The sequence below is a fragment of the Alternaria alternata genome, assembly GCF_001642055.1.
Source record: "Alternaria alternata strain SRC1lrK2f unplaced genomic scaffold CC77scaffold_5, whole genome shotgun sequence".
Taxonomy (NCBI): Eukaryota; Fungi; Ascomycota; class Dothideomycetes; order Pleosporales; family Pleosporaceae; genus Alternaria; species Alternaria alternata.
Window position 1 is genome coordinate 281,115 of NW_017306194.1, and position 19,623 is coordinate 300,737.

General features: G+C 50.9%; 11 protein-coding genes across 11 annotated transcripts; 6 read left to right on the forward strand and 5 right to left on the reverse strand.

Annotated features, from left to right (window-relative positions):
• Window positions 1-901: 901 nt before the first annotated feature.
• On the forward strand, window positions 902-1,807 carry CC77DRAFT_1006445 (hypothetical protein; the record flags this gene model as incomplete). Its single annotated transcript, XM_018523416.1, has 1 exon — window positions 902-1,807. One exon carries the CDS (start codon window positions 902-904, stop codon window positions 1,805-1,807), a length of 906 nt encoding a protein of 301 aa, XP_018388446.1.
• A 119-nt stretch (window positions 1,808-1,926) lies between these two features.
• On the reverse strand, window positions 1,927-2,811 carry CC77DRAFT_685020 (hypothetical protein). The gene is made up of 3 exons (XM_018532757.1): window positions 2,317-2,811; window positions 2,127-2,221; window positions 1,927-2,078 (listed from the first exon to the last, which is right to left on the reverse strand). The coding sequence occupies exons 1-3, from the start codon at window positions 2,588-2,590 to the stop codon at window positions 2,046-2,048; spliced, it is 402 nt and encodes a 133-aa protein (XP_018388447.1). The 5' UTR covers window positions 2,591-2,811; the 3' UTR covers window positions 1,927-2,045.
• On the forward strand, window positions 2,787-3,996 carry CC77DRAFT_1017857 (hypothetical protein). The gene is made up of 3 exons (XM_018524489.1): window positions 2,787-3,047; window positions 3,097-3,295; window positions 3,346-3,996. Exons 1-3 carry the CDS (start codon window positions 3,033-3,035, stop codon window positions 3,684-3,686), a joined length of 555 nt encoding a protein of 184 aa, XP_018388448.1. The 5' UTR covers window positions 2,787-3,032; the 3' UTR covers window positions 3,687-3,996.
• CC77DRAFT_1017859 (splicing factor 3B subunit 5/RDS3 complex subunit 10) lies at window positions 3,833-4,677 on the reverse strand. The gene is made up of 2 exons (XM_018524490.1): window positions 4,070-4,677; window positions 3,833-4,018 (listed from the first exon to the last, which is right to left on the reverse strand). Exons 1-2 carry the CDS (start codon window positions 4,308-4,310, stop codon window positions 4,005-4,007), a joined length of 255 nt encoding a protein of 84 aa, XP_018388449.1. The 5' UTR covers window positions 4,311-4,677; the 3' UTR covers window positions 3,833-4,004.
• CC77DRAFT_1058770 (hypothetical protein) lies at window positions 4,568-5,128 on the forward strand (the record flags this gene model as incomplete). Its single annotated transcript, XM_018528166.1, has 1 exon — window positions 4,568-5,128. One exon carries the CDS (start codon window positions 4,568-4,570, stop codon window positions 5,126-5,128), a length of 561 nt encoding a protein of 186 aa, XP_018388450.1.
• A 640-nt stretch (window positions 5,129-5,768) lies between these two features.
• CC77DRAFT_686404 (hypothetical protein) lies at window positions 5,769-7,664 on the forward strand. The gene is made up of 3 exons (XM_018532761.1): window positions 5,769-6,234; window positions 6,312-7,305; window positions 7,361-7,664. Exons 1-3 carry the CDS (start codon window positions 5,934-5,936, stop codon window positions 7,488-7,490), a joined length of 1,425 nt encoding a protein of 474 aa, XP_018388451.1. The 5' UTR covers window positions 5,769-5,933; the 3' UTR covers window positions 7,491-7,664.
• Window positions 7,665-7,690: 26 nt separating this feature from the next.
• Window positions 7,691-11,343, reverse strand: CC77DRAFT_1017860 (hypothetical protein). The gene is made up of 4 exons (XM_018524491.1): window positions 11,023-11,343; window positions 10,915-10,970; window positions 10,391-10,536; window positions 7,691-10,257 (listed from the first exon to the last, which is right to left on the reverse strand). The coding sequence occupies exons 1-4, from the start codon at window positions 11,045-11,047 to the stop codon at window positions 7,839-7,841; spliced, it is 2,646 nt and encodes an 881-aa protein (XP_018388452.1). The 5' UTR covers window positions 11,048-11,343; the 3' UTR covers window positions 7,691-7,838.
• A 337-nt stretch (window positions 11,344-11,680) lies between these two features.
• On the forward strand, window positions 11,681-13,456 carry CC77DRAFT_1058773 (CoA-transferase family III; the record flags this gene model as incomplete). Its single annotated transcript, XM_018528167.1, has 2 exons — window positions 11,681-12,080; window positions 12,129-13,456. The coding sequence occupies 2 exons, from the start codon at window positions 11,681-11,683 to the stop codon at window positions 13,454-13,456; spliced, it is 1,728 nt and encodes a 575-aa protein (XP_018388453.1).
• A 1,050-nt stretch (window positions 13,457-14,506) lies between these two features.
• CC77DRAFT_1017864 (hypothetical protein) lies at window positions 14,507-14,826 on the forward strand. The gene has a single exon (XM_018524492.1). It carries the CDS (start codon window positions 14,512-14,514, stop codon window positions 14,686-14,688), a length of 177 nt encoding a protein of 58 aa, XP_018388454.1. The 5' UTR covers window positions 14,507-14,511; the 3' UTR covers window positions 14,689-14,826.
• Window positions 14,827-15,709: 883 nt separating this feature from the next.
• Window positions 15,710-16,678, reverse strand: CC77DRAFT_1006452 (citrinin biosynthesis oxydoreductase-like protein CtnB; the record flags this gene model as incomplete). Its single annotated transcript, XM_018523417.1, has 2 exons — window positions 15,710-16,374; window positions 16,486-16,678. The coding sequence occupies 2 exons, from the start codon at window positions 16,676-16,678 to the stop codon at window positions 15,710-15,712; spliced, it is 858 nt and encodes a 285-aa protein (XP_018388455.1).
• A 673-nt stretch (window positions 16,679-17,351) lies between these two features.
• On the reverse strand, window positions 17,352-19,482 carry CC77DRAFT_685453 (hypothetical protein). Its single transcript, XM_018532759.1, has 2 exons — window positions 18,790-19,482; window positions 17,352-18,737 (listed from the first exon to the last, which is right to left on the reverse strand). The coding sequence occupies exons 1-2, from the start codon at window positions 19,325-19,327 to the stop codon at window positions 17,455-17,457; spliced, it is 1,821 nt and encodes a 606-aa protein (XP_018388456.1). The 5' UTR covers window positions 19,328-19,482; the 3' UTR covers window positions 17,352-17,454.
• Window positions 19,483-19,623: the final 141 nt, after the last annotated feature.

The following is a 19,623-nucleotide window of genomic DNA, read 5'->3' on the forward strand; positions in this document are numbered from 1 at the left end:
CTTGTCCACATTCTATTCGTCCGACCCCAATTTTGGTTTGGTATTTGCCCAGGGCTGTTGCACACCACCCAACAAAGCTCGAGATAAATATAGAAGTCTGTCGTTCCGATGATGGATTCCCGAAACTCTTCTGCGATTGGGTGATCACGAAACCGTACAACTATCCTCATTAGCTCGTGCCTACCATTGTGGGCCAAACCGATACACGTGGAAGTCGGGCATGAGCGCATTCATTGTGATGAGCACTGTAAATGCATGACTGAGATTGCTATTGTTGGTGTGATGTGAATATAGTCCTGGACTGGACTGGTAACTTCGGCAGTGTCGCTGGGATCATGGTTGCTCGCAGCCCGTTCACTCTCATTTGCTTAGTGGGCCATACCTTCCAGGCGCACATTGTTGAGGGCTCGTGGTCCTCACTTCGACCTCATCTGGGTTATTGGACCCATATGATAGTTGATCTGTGTCTATTCAGCATAAAGATTCATCGCAAAGGCGTCATCATTGGGCAGACTTTCCGGTTTCGAAATAGAGTTGTGGCAGTTCATGAGGAGATGCTCCTCTGCTAGGAAGGAGGGGTAGAAAGAAGGAAGTCGGTACGGCTCTACATAGTGATGAAAGAGAATCTGGACGGAATGCATCTCCGATTCAGCAATGAATAGACGATGGAAGGTGGATGAAGCCTAAGACTTGCTTAGGCACAAAAAATGAACATGGTCTCATTTGGCTTGCAGTGTCCCACTTCCCAACGAGTCCTCAGCCCTTTTCACAGCGTCGCCCTTTCTCGCTACCGCGTTCTGGCCATGGCAACTCTCCTCGTTACAACTTTTTCTCACAATAATTCACGCGAACCAGTATTCTACTCGCATCAATTCCCTAGCAAGTCCAAAAACGCATCACGATGAATACAACCTCTGAGCATAGCGCTGCAGCATTCAGTAAAGTTGCAGATCAGGAAACAAAGGACCTCCGTCTATACAACGACGACTTTCTCAATAGGCTTCAAGCCTTGGCCAAGTTCAAGGATCGCGCACACAAGACGCACCAGCAGGTACACGTACCAGAACTCAACAGACGTCTTCAGCTCGATCTTCATCTACCTTTACCGGACGAAGACGCGTCTCCACTTTCACCAGATGCGCTCTCACGAAACCTTTCGAATACATGCCCCATTAACGTCATCTACCTCGGCAACTCAATGCTTGAGCGCTTCAAAACCACTGGTGCCAATACAAACATCGGCAAACTAGGGAACATGGGAGTCGCATGGAACGCCGGTGTTGGCGGCGACAAGAACGAAAACGTCGCATACCGACTCAACGAGGGTCTTTACGACATGCTCCGGAACGCGAAAAAAGAGAGATGCAACATCAGAGTCTGGATCCTTACTTCTGGAACGAACAATCTACACGCAAAGCGCCCTTTTCGCAAACAGGACGTGGAGAGTTGGAGGGTATTGGTAGAGACCTGCTTAAGGATTGCTCCGGAGAGTATGGTACTGGCTTGCGATATGACGTATAGGAAGGACGTAGCTGATGTTTTCGTCGATGAGAGTAATAGGATGCTCAAGGAAGTCGTCGAAGAGATTAACGAGATTTTGCAAAAAGACATGGAGAAGGAAGACGACTCACAGGGTGGCAAGTGTCAAGGAGATAGAGTGAAGTGGATTGATTCGAGACATGTGATCAGCAAAGACATGCTTGTGGATCATGTGCATCTGAACGAGGAAGGCTATCGGACCTGGGATGCTGCGTTGTGGCCACTTGTGGCAGAGGTATTGGGTATTCAGAGTAAGGAAAGTGAGTAGCTGTCAGACAAGAGGAGAGCTGAGAAGTGCTAGCCCAACTAAGAAGCATATATTTCATAACGGTGAGTATGAGCAAAAGCCAATATGTAGGAAATCAATTACTCTTTCCAGATTCCTCAAAGCGCGAGTGGCGCCTGCAAGTTAGATTGAGATTTATATCTATTCACCAAATGCAACCGGGGTATATTAAAGCAAGAACTCCGCTTCCAAACTCCTGATATCTGACGCGATTCGTAAATCATTCTCGCCACTCTTTCGCGCATTGGGTGCACTGGTAGATGTTAGCGAAGCTTTCCGAGATGTCGGATGTTTAGAGTACCTTGTAGAAGGCGGTCATTGGCTCGTCAGCGCTACGAATCTGTAGCTGGTACCAGTACGCCTCGTGGTTCCGGCACTTCTCGTTGGGACATTGGACTGTTCGATTGTCAGTCATATGCATCGAGCGTGATGGTGCACAGCTGGACTGGGCGTCATGTGACTCTGAAAAGCCCGGATATCGTGCGACGTACCTTCTGTCTTGTCTACGTTATCCCAGGCACCCTTTCCACCCAAAATGTCTTCGACTTCCTTCTTCTTCAGATACTTGCGCTCGTAGTAACGTTTGTTGATTACAAAGTGGTAGGGACAAGTAAGGCATTCGAAACGGTTTTGGCCGACAGAGTCTTCGGTTGTAGGGTCACCGGGGGGTACTTTGGACACGCGAAGCATGTTGCTGCATGTTGGGCAGACTATGGCTGTTAGTGTTGGGTGCGATTGATTTGCAGATGAGGCAGACGAGGGCATGGCAATTGCTAGCGAGCGAGGAGAGCTTGGCGGCGCACAACTTACAGAGTAACATGGTTGGCGACGACAGAGAGAGCGCAGAGCTGGACGCGTCAGAGATGATGGCGAAGAAGTTCAAAAGTTACAGCGGACCCTGAACCGCTAGGGCCGGGATAGGCAAAGTGCGGGGCGATTATGGCCCAGCGAAAAGCCACTGGGGACGCGCACTTGGGAACGGACTGTCTCAGATTGGGGGCTTATGCACGCTGGCCTGGGAGACATCGCCTGCTTTCTTATCGCCGTATGAGAGGGATACTTCACCTGTTCACACCGCCTTGAGTTGTTCGCTTTCCGTTAGCACTTCCGAGTACCCCGCCAAACAACATCTCGAAACATTCACGCGTACCTGACTGGACCGTTCTTCCCTGTTCAGTCACTCTCCATATCCTCAACACCACACACCATGGCGGACGAAGAGGTACATGCACCTGCATACCATGCGCCTCGCAGTGCTAATGGACATTTAGGGTGCCTCTCCCCGCGAACTTGTGCTCGAAGCGTGCCGACGCAACAACACCGAGCTACTCGAGGAAACACTAAAAGACCTTGCTGCTGCTGCCTCAAAGTCAGGAAAGAAGCCCGAGGACCATGTGGCCGACATACTGAACAACACACGCGACGGCGTGGGCAACGGCTGTCTTCACGTTGCTGCAACATACGGAAGCTGTACGTCGCATGCTACATGTCAGGACATGAATCAACTGACTCTATCCTAGTCGAGGTTATCGACATGCTCCTCGACCAAGAGGGTCTCGAGATTGACGAAATCGACCGCATGGAGCAAGATACCCCCCTTCACAAAGCCGTACGCTACGTCAACTCGCTCGAAAAGTCAGTCTGGCCCCATGGCCACTCCATCGTCGCGATGCTGCTAGATGCGGGATGCGATCCAAGAATAAGGAACAAGGCGAAGCTCAAGCCCATTGAGCTGGCGGATCCAAGGAACACAGAGCTGAGGAGCATGCTACAGAAGGGAGAAGTTTCGATGCTAATGAGCGGCGACGTGGTAGAAGACGACGATGATGGACCAACAGGAAGTGCTAGTGATAGCGATTGAGGCGTCACAAAAGGCAGAGCATGAGTTGGAAAAGACTTTTGGACGCCGGTTGCGGTGGTGACTGGGCTATCGTCATAGAGGCAGAGGTGTGTCTACACCTCACCACCGGCACTCAGCGTGCGCTACGCTACTGAACAAGTTCATAGTATTGGCTTTGACAGCCATAGACAAGCAGCATGTACCCATCTGTTCCTCGCTGCCCACGAGCCGGCCTCGCGCATGTCTGTGCCATCTGGATGGAGAGCGACTGTTGCTTTGGATTCTCGTTTCTGCATGTCGTTGTAATCAACCCTATTGTTTGGATCCGAAGTATCCTCTTCAGTCTTGTTGCTACTTGCTGTCAGCTTGCTGCTTAAGAGACTCCACATGTTTGTTACTCACCTCAGGCGGCGGCCCAACTGGCCTGACCATGCGCTCGAGCAACTGCAGTCTAGTCTTTTCGCGCGGCTGTCCCAGGCCGATGCTCATGTACTGCAGAAGAGGCGGATGGCCGACATAGCTCGAAAGCGAGTCGCGCGCAATGTTCGATGTCCATTCGTGCTTGGTAGTGTCTGCGCTCCCGATACCGATGTAGCGAGCTTGGAGGGCTTCGAGTTGTTGCTGTGCGCGTAGTTTGTCGGCCATGACTGCGATATGTACGGAATTCGGGTAGTCGTCTAAGATGCGCGGATCGGGTCGTTTGGGTTTGACAGGCAAAAGTTGGGAACGTCGCGACCGCGGAGGTGCTGGGGGGATTCCGGCTTAGTCATGACGATGCATCAACTCCACCATCGCGACAGCCTGAGGGACGCATATCATCAACTCGACAAGCCTCGGAGCGCAACACCTTCCCTCCTAGAATTACGCGTCGCATAACCATCTGCAACCGGGAAACAGCCACCATGAGCAACCAAGACACGATCATGGGCAACGCGCCCCTCACACCACGCGACGAGCCCGAACTCACATCCCCAATGGTCGACTTCTCACCATCGACAGTCCCATATGACGAGGCCTTTGAGAACGGCCTCATGGATATATTACTCAACCCTCCGTCTCAACCATCCCCGAGAAAGCCCTCGGACGATACCCCTACAATCCCCGCGTCACAACTACCCATACCACTCTCCTCCAACCTCCGTACACATACTTCCGCCATACCGGGCCTGTACGTCACCCACAAGAATGGATATCACACAGGCGGCCCAGGTCCATCGCCCCACACTATCGAGGAGTTCGCAGATAGATTCATTAGAGAGCATGGCATCGAAGACGCGGGGCAGTTGGAGAGGGTAGTGGAGGATGTCGTCCGGCACAAGCTGGAAGAAGCTAAGCAGAGGATGGAGAAGAGGAAGGAGCTTGTAGAGAAGAACAGAGGTATTGAGAGGGAGTTGGAGGATCTGAGGTTACAGAGGAGTGCTGAGCTGAGGGTTATGGAGAGAGTCAAAGGGAAGAGGAGATGAAGCTCAGAGAGTGTCCTAATGCTTGTATAGATTGGAGCCGTCGGGAGATGTGCTACCGAGTTGTTATGATACCCGACATTTCTTATGTCAAATTAGTGGAGGCGCAGCCATCAGCTTCATCTACAGCGATTTATTCTTGGTGGGCATTAGGAGCATAGACTCCTTGGCTGATCTATGGTGACATCCTCATACAAGGTAAATGTATGACCATGTTCGTTCATACAGAGATACAGGCTCTAATGCTCACTGGCCACACCGAGTACGCACTACCATTGCGCATACGATCCAGCAGCCCGACCGCAACATCCACGATATCCCAGCTCTGTAGAGTGGCAAGTCACCAGTATATCAATAGTCCCATAGAGCACGTGAATCATCCCTGACACGAAAGTGCCCTATGCCCTAAGCGGGGGACAAAGCTACCCGACCGATCAGACTTGCAGCCCACGGCAGAGAGAGAAGCTCTGGCCAATAACGTCATACCTCAACGATCATCACTGCAGCCTCCATGGACGCGCAGGACCCTTGATCATCGCTGCGGCGTGAATTCGAGGGTCATCTGCTTTGCCATCGCGATCTGCCCCTGCAGCTTGTCGCCATGTTTGTTCCACCCAACAGGTGGGGGTGGATACCACAACCTTGATTTTTGATCGCAAATTGTCGACTCTACTCCGCGCTATATGTAACGGGTCGGTACCGCGTCACTACGACCAACGCATGAGCACGAACAATCTCGGCTGGTGCATAACTTGAATACACACCATTGTAGGCGTACCTTTGTACGGTACACTGGCGACCCGCCAAAATGGCAGACAAACTTGGACATCTGGCTTGGAGCGGCTTCAAGCTCACATTTGGACTTGTCAGCCTTGCTGGAGCATGGACAATGGCGGTCGTCAAGAACGGTGCTCTTTGGGCAAAGGATACCCAAGAAGAGAAGCGGGAGTTGGCTGCTGCGCAAGAGAGGTTTTGGAGTCTCGATCGAGAGCCTCTGCCAGGCTTCAAGCATTCTTTCTTCAAGACCACCACTGGCACGAGTCTGCACTATGTCATTAACCAAGGCGCTGAATCATCAACGGTAAAGAATGTTGCTGTCTTCATACATGGTATGTAATTCCTAGGCAGAATCATCAAAGGCCCCAACTTCAGGAACAATACAGCTAACCAAGGCCAGGCTTCCCAGACTCCTTCCTCGTTTGGCGACACCTCCTCCAATCCGCGTCTCTACAGAAGGACACCATCCTGATAGCCGTCGATCTTCCTGGCTACGGCGGCTCCGATAGTCTGCCCGCATACGGCCCGAACGAAGTACTCGAAGCGCTGAGCGAGTTCATTGTCGGCATCAGAGAACAATTTCTGCAGCAAGGCAAAAAGACAGTTGTAGTCACACACGACTGGGGTGCCGTCATTGGTGCGCGACTGGCGTCCGAGGCACATGTGCTAGCAGACCACTGGATCATTACAGGCGGTATTATCCCTGGTCTACAACGTTCAAATGGGAGGAATAGGATACTGTTGGCCAAGCAGATGCTGAGGACATGGATTCGCTCGCCATTCAACTTTCGTCTGTTCAAAAACGGCCTACATGCGCTAGGCCCTGTGGCTGGGCAATTCCGACGCTCTTTCTACATCTTCGTATTCCATCTACCGTGGCCTCTAAACAATACCTTCGCAACTTTCGGCAATTACTGGTTCTTGCGCATTCTCCACAGCTTCGGCAAGGGCACGCCGGGAAAGAGCAAGACCCCTGCTGTCTTAAATCCTATAGAAGCTGCCGAGGCCATGGCGATTTCGACTGGCCCTGGAAGCGCTCAGTTGGAGAAGACGAACAGTAACAACGAAAGGTATGGCGAATCCGTCAAGAGGAGAGTAGGCGACCGTGGCATGTCCGAGAAGATTCGCATCTATCGGGAAAACCTTGTCTTTGGAAAGTGGGAGAAGTCGCTCGAGATTACTGCCGCTTTGTACAACATCTCATCCGAAGCTACCTCTTCACAATCTCTATCCCCGTCAGGCACCCTTTCCAACATGGCACCCGAGGGTGCGCTGAAGGCCCCTTCGACGTTGATGATGGGACTTCATGAACCGGCATTTGACCAACGGCTCTCCCTCGACAACGCTCGAGACTATCTGGTCAAAGGAAGCCAGGTGGTAATCATCAAGGAAGCGGGTCATTGGTACGCGGAACCTAATCAGTCTGTTGATGAGAATACACATGCTAACACCTTATAGGCTACCGCTCGAGCATACAGGTAGACGCGCAATGGAGAAGACGTTGCAGTGGGCGTTGCACAACGGTGCGGGAGGAGAAACGATACCCTTTGAGTCGATGAGCGATGTACGCATTTTGGAGGCTTTGTAAGAAACGATATATAGGATTTGTGTTACGAGTCTTCCGAGCGACTCGTCCATTGAACGATCTTACAAGATTGTCTCAGGATAACGCACAACCAGCGCATCGAGGCAGCAGAAAACGTGGTAGTCGTCAACAGCCTAATCAGGGTACGACACTGAAAGACTGGGCGATGGTGAGAGAAGCTCGGGACTCAGCGGAAAATGTTCATCAACGCAGACAATCATGTCATTATGATTTTGCTCTACACCAGGAAACCGAGATTAGGATACGCAGAATACAAAAGCAGCTACACGCATATGCCAGTGTATGCCACACGCTAAATCAGCACAAATATACATCCTACATGTTAACCTTCTAAATGCCATCGGTCCCCTCTCTGCTAACTCCAAACATGGGTACAGCACTATCACTAATACCCTGTACGCGCTCACTCACTCCACTTGCCTCCATAGCCCTTGGACTTCCCATTGCAGGCGTATTACTAGGCCAAGCCCACAGCGCATCGAAGTCAATCTGCTCATCCTGCCCACTCTCTTCGGAATTCAAACTTGGGACGCGTGTTGCTTCCAGAGCAGAGAGATCAAGCATTGCTGATAGCGAAGGTGGCTTCGAAGTAGATGTGAAGGGAGGTGTGGCCATATCCATTGGTGGTGGTTCCTGGATTGGTGATAGATGAACCCTAAAATCTTCTCCTGAGGCAGCGGGTGTATGCTGGACGTTGGTTTGATGTTGATCTTGGTCAAGATGATGATGTTGCTCAGATACTTGGTACGTGAGTATCGGTTCGTTGAGCGGCGCTGTTTGCATCCCAGGGTAGATGTGTACTGGGACTTGATGGAGCCGTGGTGTTGCCTCCACTGGGTTCGTCGTATGCACCATGTCCGTCGTCTGGGGGGCGGCGTTCCGTTGTTGCTGCGGCATCTGCACCCCGTAGAGTTGTGATGCAATGCTGGGCAACGTCGAATTGCTTGTCTGATCCTGTCGCCTACGTAGTCGCTGCTGTGCGACGACGTCTCGAAAGGTACTGAGGATATAAACAAGACGGCTGGCCTGCTGATCGCTCTCAGCACAGTAGTTCATGACGTTTATAGCATTAACCACGCAATTGTCCGTCAACTCGATTTGGTAAAGACCGGCAAAATCGCTCGCGAGGATCACGAGTGTGGCTGCGAAAAGGAAATAGATGACAGCTGGGTTGCGCCGGGATAGGTAACCAGCTTCGTAAGCGTTTTGTACTAGCAAAATGGTGTGTACAGAGGCAATGACACACGCTTCGCTGAACCTCTCCATACGATGAAAGGGTCTTGGCCCTCTTGAACTAGACTGTTCGACGTGTCTTTGAGTCTCCTTGTTGAGTATATATAGTAAGAAGGGTCGGGTCAGGAGGATGATGGAATGACAGTAAAATAAGTTGGTATGCAAGATAGCCACGCCTTGACTGGGCGAAGCAGTCGCCGCTTGTCGCCATTGCAAGATGGGTGTCAGCAGTCGCGGCCAAGTCTTGCATATGTCTGATATCTCCTGTGCAAGGCGTGTGCTAATCTTGCGTTGCTGGTAAACCTTCCGTAAGATGACGCCAATCACTCTACAGCTCCGGACGGTGGCCTCTAAAGCTTGAGGACCAGTCTCGTTGAAATCGTATACAGTCTTTGCACTGAAGCTCCAGTTCTGGTCGCGAACACAGTCTGGCGGCCGCAGGGTGTCTCCTGAGCAGTCATCCTCCGATATAGCGGTTGGGCGACCCAGAGAGCAGGACAGCAATCGATCCATGACAAAGATCGACCGCCAAAGGTCTTTCCGCTGAGTTTGCTCTTCGGGACTGAAGATGACCATAGTCTCTTCTCTGTGCAGACCGAGCGCAAGCGCAGATCGTACTGCCATGCCAAGCAATGCAAAAGCAGTGTTTCGCTTGGTCTTGGCCAACATGTAATAGGACATGAGGAGTAGCGCTTGGACAGACCAAAAGTCCTGGTCTTCCAGCCCAGTCATTGGATCATTCATGTTCTTAGCATTGAGGTAGAACGCTTCGGCTCTATCGAGGTGCTCGCTTCGAAGCTTGTCGATAATCAGAGCTTCAGGACTTCCTGAAAGTGGTGTAGCCATTGTCAGTCCAATAGCAAAGACTAGATTGAGTAGGCATAACCAGGAGGCGTCCACAGATAGTGGATCGGAATAGCAATGGTCTAATTTCTCGAGAAAGTAGTCACGATGGAATACCTGCAACAAGCCATGAGTATTGACAAAAAAGGCATCTACGAGCAGGCGAGCCGTTTGCTCGTCTGGAAGGAGACTTGTGTGTCGATAACCCAATGGGAGCGAGTATTGGCCTTCGACTATCTTGTGTCGTCGAGGGTCAGTTGTGAACGGTGATGGACCGGCTACCGTTTCGACCATCATCCGGAGGAGCTGGAGAAAGGACAAGGTGGCTGCATCGCCTATATATATCACTCGACCGGTTGGATCTTGTAGCATACGGCTCTGGCTTGGGAACTCCGCCACATCATCCGCACCATCGTGAGGTGTAGTAACATTCGTGGAATTAGGTCTTTCGCGTGCATTCTCAAGGTTGCTAGATAGGCGATCAATTGGAACACCTGTGTGCTCAATGCTCGGTCTGGGGCCTGGCGACTTGAATGGTGTTTCTTGCTTTACACTGAGTGTGCGTGCGAAGTGATTTGGACGAGTACCGGAAGACGTTCGGTTATGCGACAACAGCGGGTTTGCCTGCGTATGCTCATTGTTGGATGTGTCCGTACCCGAGTTTTCATTCAGGCTATGGAGACAGTCAGTGATTGTATTTGAGACTGAGTAGGCAGTGTTGATCAGGGACGTAGTGATTCAAAAAGGAGTATCAACGTTATACGATTCTACAAACGCAATAGCGTAGTAGAACGTAAAGTACTTACGACGGATTGTCATTCTCGTTGCTGTTCTCAATTGTGCGTCTCTTTGTGGGTGGTCCATCCTCATTCGGGGAATTAGGATCCCGATCCGCATATATACATGTGAATTTGCGCTTATCACACGTGTTGCATGGGCATAAGCCGTTGCACTTTGTTTCGTCAGTCTTGGTCTACCAGGCAGAGCACGTGATTGCACGTGTCCGTGAGTCATCTTGCGAAGGAGCCGATTTGATCTGATCTACAGATGATATCTGCGATTACAAAGCGATGCGTGACTACAGAGTTCGTTATGCTCTTGAAGAAAATTATGGGGTTGCGGAGCTAACCGAAAGCCTCCCGCAATGCTCTAAGCAGGCAGCGAAGCTTGATCGGTGTGCAAGACAACATCAATATGCTAGCGCAGTATCATGCAAGAACAGAGAGTTGCAGGTCGTGAACGCTGACAGGGATCTGTGCCAAGGGCTTTCGTAACCGAGTGCACATAGGCTCATGATGCAGCAGTTGACGAGTCTGAGAGCTTGACTTGCCTTTTGTTTTCTTCTCTTGCAACTTTCGCACGCCTGTGCTGTACGCTGTCGTTGGTCTAGGACGCGTCATATTAGCCGTGTGTTTCGCCGGTACGAGCGCAGACGTACCTGGTGGGACCTTGGGTCGCGTCATTACTGTATAAGGCCTGCGGCAGTATCTAGGTAGCAATCGCTATCACGTGCGAATTCGGATGGTCAATGCCTGGGAGTACATTGCCGACGCGACGGATGGATGAGCTGGTCGGAAGATGCACTCGCGGTAATGAAGAGAGCGAGTCACGGAAGTCCCATAACACTACGGAAAAACAACCCGGAAAAGAGCCCCGTGCAGCCTTTGCTGGTTAGATTGATGAACGGATGACGGTTACAGTATGATTGAGGTGGTCTCGCTGATGAAAATGGGTGGTAATTGCTTCGCGGTTGTCGCGAGGCCGCGAAGCTTGGGCTGCCACTGTTCCGAAAATCGAGTAGCGCTTGATGTCTGCCGATCATCACGAAATCGGCGGCACGTTCACACCCCAGCCCAGCCCGCCCTTTAGACTCAACCCGTTGACGTGCAGGACACCTGCTAGCCGACGCTGATTGCAATTGCCACGATCGCAAGCGGTCACCATGCTCGACATGCCGCTAATCAACTTTTCAACACCGAAGCCGTCACCAAGCAGCAATTCCCTCGGCCCGTTCTTGAAAGGGCAACCAGTCTTTTACCTGAAAACCCCTTCGCTGCCATTCCATCCCATCTGGTCTAATCTTTACATCACTCAACATGGCTCCATATTTGGGAACCGATAGTCATCAGCATCAATGCGCCACACAAGCCAACACCCTATTGGCGGGCACCACATCAGCATTAGAACAGTTAATCACCAAGGCGAGGCAAAACCTGCCCGAAGAGTCGCTGCCTCACATTGCCAACGTCAAGTTTTCGACTGCCAATACAGGAAGCCCTTACTTTCCCAGTCCACTGAAGCAAACGGAAGCCATCTCAGCTCTTAAGGCGGTTGAAGCAGGAGTTGCATCTGCTATAGCTGATCTACAACATGCTCAGAGGCCACGGAACATTGCTGTGGATCTCGAAAGAGCAACCGCATTTCTATTCTCAACATACTTAGCCACTGTAGGAGGGTTCGATAAGTCAAACCCAAAAGCGAAGAAGTTACTCAAAGGTTTGACTTGCTGCTTTAGCATGTGATGGTCGTCACTGACTAAGACAGATACCGATCTTCTACAAGCGCAGTCTATTCTTTACCGCAGATTGTCGGCAAACCTCTACCAGACAAAAAACCCAGGAGAATACTTCCATCTTCATGGCTCTCTTGAAGCAACCAAAGCGCTCAACATGATTGGTCTGGAAGGATCACGGCCCGATTTGACAGACTATCATGAATGTATCCAGATTATCGAGGATCATGTCAGACAATACACTGCCGAACAGCTCGAAGAAATGAACTCAAAGATCAGACAAGCCGGGGTAACTTGCCTGAAATGGGAGGATTTCCAGAAATCCGATCACGGACAGGTTCTCCTTCAACAACCACCTTGGAAAGTAGAAACTCTCGAAACTGAAACTCCCGCGACTCCTCTTCCTTTCCAGTCGTCGCGTGCGCCCAAGCCACAAATCCTTGCCGGTATCCGCGTCCTCGAACTTTGTCGCATCATTGCGGGCCCGGCAATGGGTCGTGGTCTGGCCGAATACGGCGCTGAGGTCATCAAAGTCACGTCGCCGAACCTTTCCGACGTACCTTTCTTCCAAGTGGATGCAAACATTGGCAAGCACACTACCGACCTGAATCTGAAGGAGCCAAAAGATCGAGCTATCTTCGAAGAACTTCTACAGTCTGCAGATGTAGTTTTGGATGGTTACCGGCCTGGTAGTCTGGATCGCCTCGGATATGGACCCCAACAGCTCCTCCACCTTGCCAAGAAGCGCGGTAAGGGCTTCGTCTATGTTGCCGAAAATTGCTTCGGACATACTGGACCATGGGCATCACGACCAGGCTGGCAGCAAATTGCAGACTGCGTGACTGGTGTGGCCTGGGCTCAGGGTCAAGCAATGGGATTGAATGAGCCTGTCGTTCCACCGTTTCCCATGAGCGACTACGGTACAGGCTGCATGGGCACCATCGCTGCGCTTGTCGGGCTACACAGACGAGCGAAGGCTGGCGGGAGCTATCTAGGCACCACGTCGTTATGCCAGTACGATATATATTTACTTCAACTCGGACTTTACGACGAGCATATAATGGCTGAGCTAAGGAAGGAGCATGACCAGGAGTTCTTTCAGTTGCGACATCACGATTCGGTAGATGAGGTCGGAAAGAGAGCACTGAAGACCATGAGACGAACACATCCCGAATTGTTCGAGGATAGACATATGCAGGAATGCTTCAGTAAGGGGTTCAATGCCAGCGTTAGGACCATCCGGCCAGTTGTCGATATCGAAGGCTACTGGAACGGCTTCTTGCGCAGCTCCCGCCCCAACGGTTTCGACAACCCTACTTGGGAAGGTTGGGAGATCGATGAAGCTTTATTGCAGGGTTGACGCGGCTCAGCCGTTGCTGCATCACAAAAGCCTTTTCATGTTGTCGTGTCGTTTCCCATGCCCAACTTAGCGGCATTGTACTTGAAAAATACGCACGCCCTTTGTCTTCTCCCTAAGCTGAGTACTGTACTTATTCCTAATACAATTTCGATAAGCATTTGTCCACGATCTCGACTACCTAAGGTCGCGCCTCGGCATAGTATCTACTGTGCCCCACATCGCCCCACAGTATTGTCAGTCTTTCCGTATAGGCTGGTGCAGCTTCCGACATGCCACTACACGATGCAAGTTTACTCCACATGTACTTGGTGCTTACAATACCACCGGAAGAATAGGATGTCGCTATATGTACTGTCGTGTCGCTTCGCGCGCGATGTTCCAAGTAGGAAAGAACGCCGGAGAAGGATTATACACTAGGTACGCGTCCCGTTGCAAAACTAGCTCGAGTTACAGTCGCTCAATACCCAGAAGGGCCGTTGAACCTGGAAACGAAGTCGTAGCACATGTGAAGTAAGTTCACAACGGGATTTCGGAGCATCATCTCGGTGGATCATCCCGCTCGTCGGTTGACAATGCGTGCGACATGCGGAAAAATCATGAGCCAGTTGAGGCAAGTACCCAGTTAACCTGTAGTCATTTCGGACTTATTTTGAACCATGAGCTGACTAGATTCAAATCAACTTGCTCCTGAAACCTTGAGAGACATATGGTTAGTCGAGTCGACGATCCCTATATCTCACTACATGTTGACTTTGCTGCAGTAAGGCAATGCCGGTCACAACCGTCACTACTGAGCCTTAGTTAGGCGAATGCCTTTGAATTCAATGGCGCCTACACTAGCATTAATCGCGCTATCGCATAGTCTCATCAGAACGCGACCTTGCGTTCTTATATATAATCGTTGCTTCTGTAAATATCATTCTCTCAACGTCGATACCCTATGAGTGGCCAACGGTAATATTTCCGTCTGCTGCACTGCTTTCCCGTATAGACATGAGCCCATGCAGGAAGTCGACGTTATCGCCTCATCGTTACATCGGAATTGCGAGAGGAAAATGACGCGATTGGAACGACGACATTTGGAAAGGACGGCGCTACCCTCCGCGCATGCTGGCCATCACAAGGGCTTTTTACTGACTTTGTCATGTTCAGACTCGGAAATGCAAGAGCGATTAAGGCGCTGCTATCCCAGACTTTCACATCTTATGCTTTACGCTGTCATTGTTTGTTAGATTGTTTCCTTATATCGCTGTCTCTGCTTCCTTGATCTCGACAGCGCATAACACAAAGCCATGAGTCTTGCACTTTTCTCCATTACTATCTACCGAGTAATTGTTACGCGCAGTCTTTGCTTTATCTGTGTAGTTTCGTGTTTGAGGGTAGTAGAGGCTGCTTATACCCCCGGCTCTGGTGAGCGGAATGTCTTGGATCAGAATAAGAAGTTGAGATGATTCTATTGAACTACGTACAGGTGCCCTATCTATAGGCATATCTAACAAAGAGAGAGGAACAATTAGTTATACTGCTTGTTCCGTACAAACTGATTGTACATGAGATGGAAGCTGGTAGAATCCAACAGAATGTGTAACAGCTGAGCTGGTTGAAATCGTCTTGAGTTGTATGTTATTGTTGGCTGGTAAGCGGCGGCACTGTATAGAGAAGATTGAGGTGCGATCGTGAGCTATTACAGCTGGTATGAGCCGCACTCGCTGCTAACGAGATTGCTATCAGTGACGTCCTTGCGACTGATTAGATTGCTGATTGACATGCAGTTGTCTTGTTGGCTTGATATTTAATAAGAGGCTAATGTGTCACTTGTACTTGGGTTAGAGGTTCCATACAAAGTCTGAATAGAAGCGTTACTCTTACACGACCTTTTTTTCGATGGTGTTTGTTCTTCGTATTCTTGGTTGTTTTGCGCAAGTGACTTCTTTGGGAGCATTCAAGGATGTAAAGCACGGTTCCTGGCTTGGTTTCATCTGCTTTACATCTTGATGATCCTGTGCGAGGATCTCTCTTTCACGTACCTGAGTAATACACATCGAATTGCTAAGTATTCTAGTACTGCCATTCATGGTTCTGGATGAAGCGCGCAACGCAGGGACGTGAGCACACACAACATCTTGTGCGGCTACTAATTCCAGCCTTATTGATCTATTGGGACAACAAGCCAAAGCACGCTTACCTCTGATTCCGCGCAATGTTCACTGCTACCCCCATGCTCCTAACGCTCATCACATGCCCAACCTCTTGTTACCGCGCCTGATTTACCATCTGACCTTCTACAAGGCCCAGCACACCCAGCATCCAATCTCCGATTTCTTGACTCTCCTCCGGCTTCACTGGATAAAGATGGCCCTGCTCCCAGTGCCTTACCACACTCTTCCCCTCACCAATCTCATACCACCCGTCGATCAATCCTTGCCCCGCCCATTTCCACTCATCCTGTAAGCCCTGAACATGAAATGCCGGTAATTCAATCTTCTTCGCTAACAGCTCCTTCCGCTCTTCCTCGCTCATCCCGGACGCTTCAAGCGCTGCTGTAACAGAGGGCGGAATTAGCGGCGGTGGGTATGAACCACAGACACTGAGTCCAAGAGCAAAATTTAGATGATCAAGCTCTGTTACATCGGCTCCTTTGTCTGCGAGCGCGCGACGCATCTGACAGCCTTTGAGCAGGCCGGCGACGACTTTGGTGCCTTGAGAAAAACCAATTAGACCGACTACCTTGCCGCCGCTGGAGTTGATACGCTTGACGGTAGTACGAACGAGATCCTCAACTTCAGGTGACATGGCGTTTGTAGAGTTTCCGGCTTTCATATCGGAGATGGTGACGGTGGATTGCATCCAGCGTTTGAAAGGGCCGCAGCCTTCGAAGAAAGGGAGGACACCTGGACCAGGTTGGGAAGGAAATGGCGCTGGAAGGTTTGGTCAGATTGTTCAATCATCCGAGGAATTAGATGTCCAAGAACCAAATGTAGTGATGTGGTGTTGATGGAAAGAGGTCGTTGGTGGTTCGGTGTACTTACCTTCTAGACTTTCGACCTCGAAATGTCCTTTAATCACCCTCATCAATCTTGCTAACTGGACTGTATGCACCGTCGCGTTGCTTCCTGAGCCATGGAAAGCAAGTAATGTAGGCTTCATATCGCGCTCCAAGCCTGAAGCTCGTGGTGCTATGCCGGGAGTCATGTATGTGCTATTTGTTGTTGGGGCCGCCATTGCAAGAAGATACAATTCCAGATAGGATCGGAGACCGACTGGCGAGGAGTCGTCCTGAAGTTTCCTTGAGTATCGCGGATGTACCCTGAATCGCTCGCTGCAGGAAATGGAAACCCTAAAGGGTTGGTGCTGATTTTCCAGATGGTGGGTGGGGAAGAGTGTTTGCTTCTTTTCGTCTGTCGACTACTTTTTACACCGCCAGATAGCCTGTATCCTCTTTTGACCAATGTTGGATAGGCAACTAAAGTCGCACAAGGTGTTGGCTGTTTTCTCACAAGGATCGAGAGGCTTGTGTATTGTAACCGTGGAGGGATGTCCGCTTATCGGGCCGCAAAGGTCGTCATTCGCCAAGAACGTCTGCATTACTCGCTTCATAAAGAATGATCTATTCTGGCATCGCTACGGTCGACTAGTCAAGACATATGGGAAAAAGAAAGGGAGATTGGTAGACCACGAGAAATTATCCAAACAAGATGTCAAATCAAGATCGAGAATGCCGCTCAAGTGGGGCCGGTTGGTGGGAGATGCATCTCTGGATTACGCATGCATCCACTTGACAAGCGCTTCTTAAGCTAAGAGCGCCCCTTCTAAGCATTCCGTTCATTTTCTGCCCTTCATTGTCATTACTACTCAATATCCACATTGGTTGCTGTGCAACCTATATCGATTCATTGCCCACATTTGCGCCACACCTTGCCTACTCGCTAAACGTACGTCACACAGAAGATCAAAGAAGAGGAAGAAAAGGCATCAACGCCTGGTGACCATATTCAAACTCAGAAACTCGTTGTCCCGGCCCTCGGTAGCGTACTCGAAGAATCGCTCGAGCCCTTGCTTCTTATTCCGCTCTTCCCAGAGCTTATACTCGTCCTGGAGCTTGCTCTAGTCCTACCCTTCTCTCCTTCCTTGATCGCCCTCAAGATTTTGATGCCTTCGTCGGTCTTTCCTAGACGAGAGACAAGCGCCGTGTTCTCGTGTTGCAAGTCTCCAATCTGCTCCTTAAGCAACTTGTTCTCCTGCTCCAATATATCCATGCGCTGCTTGTACTCGTCTCGCTCCCGCTGAGCTTTGGCAAGCTGGTTCTTATCCGCTTCTTTCTGTTGGCGAAGGAGTAGTTTCCGTGTCTCCTTTTCGCGGCGCTCCTCGAGTTTGCGCATTTCCTTTTCAAACTTTTCCTGTTGTTTCTTCTTCTCTCTCTCGTGCTTCTCGTTTGCCTTTTGCATCTCCTTATCCGTCTTCTGGGTCTCAGCTTGCAAACCCGATTCATGTTTCTCACGAGCCTCTTCGAGTTTTGCCTTCAACTGTTCCTTCTTCTCTTCAATTTTTTGCAGCCCTTTATGATGATGGGTGTCCTCATTCAATGGCAGAGACTGTTGTGACGAGGTCGATGGTGTCGGGATCTCTCTGTCGATGGGAAGGCCATCGCGAGCAGTGGTGAATTGCTCAGCGGACGCAAATGATTCTGCAGAAGATGAGGTGCTCGAAGAGCTGTCAGATCTTGTGCGTCGTAGGCTGTACTGGCTACCGGCTTCCCCAGTTCTATCTACTATACTGGTTCCTACGCCGGCACCCATGCCATTGGCCTCGGTGGGAGAGAAAGTCCGCTCGGTATCGTGCGCTTTGGGTGTTTCTGCGGAGCGGTCTGTGCCTGCCGTTACTTCGGCTTCCACGTCGTCGTCCTTTGCGCATGCCCAGTCAAGAAACTTGACGGCGTCCTGCACTATACTACTAGGGACATTCCGTTCGACCATGAATCGGGGTATGCCACCACCGGGATCACTGCGCGTTACCATTATCCACTCGACTGGGTTAGTCTCGGCGTCACCGTCGCCCATGGGTATCTCTCTAATCATCTCAATCGATTCGTAGAAGCCTCTTACCATGTTGGTTCGCGGCGGCGCATCCGGATGTGAGCAGGGTATGGAGACAACCATGAAATGTCGCGGTATCGAGCTGGCGACTTTGGAGGCATCGGTAAGACATGTGTCCGAGGTAATGAGGAGGGTGATGAACTCTCGCGGCGAGGTCGGGCCGGGGAACTGGGCGGACAGCTGGTATACTGTCGTCTTGTTAGTTATCTCGGGCGGGTGAGCATGCGTGGTATCACGTACCTTGTAGCTGTCCCAGGCCATCTACAGTCATGTCCTCCAGTCTCTGGTCTCCTCCAATGCCTCTTATATTGCCCTCGCCCGGGCCGCCCTGGACTTGGAGACTCTCGGGAAACTCGCTCTTCATTGCGCGCTTCCACTTGTCGAAGCCGAGCCCTTCATGCACGCTCGACCGCGAAAACCAGGCTCCGTGCCGATCCTTTCCGGCCATCTTGAAGACGCTCATGCCTGTAGCGGCTTCATTGTTACCCAGCTTCACCGGCTTTCCCCACGACTTTTGTAGCTCCTCGTGCTCTGGCGCGGGCGGTGGCCGTCGGACTTGCGAAATGGTGAGGTCTTTGGAGCTCGTCGCAGGCTGTTGCTCGGTTCGGGTTCGTTGCGACGACTCGTATGGCGTACCATTGGGCGGTGGAGGCACGGAATTGGCGATGATTTCCGCTTTGGCAAGTATGTCGGGTAGGAATGCTTCGAGGTTGTCGGTAGGGACATCGCTGAACTCTTTCGGCCGGAGGCACGCGAGCGCTTCGTGGAGCTCCGCCATGGTTACGATAGAGTAAAGGCCGGGCTTTGACAATGTCTGTAGAGGATGCGACCAAGGAGCCAAAGCCACAGAATACCTAGACTGTTTGTGGCTGCTGTCAAGCTATATGCGCGCCGCTGTGAATGTTCCGACGTAGCCGTGGTGCCAGCTAGTAAGGTCCGGTGACGGGCGATGAAATCATTACCTGCGATTTATTTGATCTCATTTGCATTTCAGATGGAGCTTGAAAAAAGACTAAGAATGAACAGACGTGAACTAGGCGAGCAGTATGCCGAGATGCAAAGCTTCCAGGACAT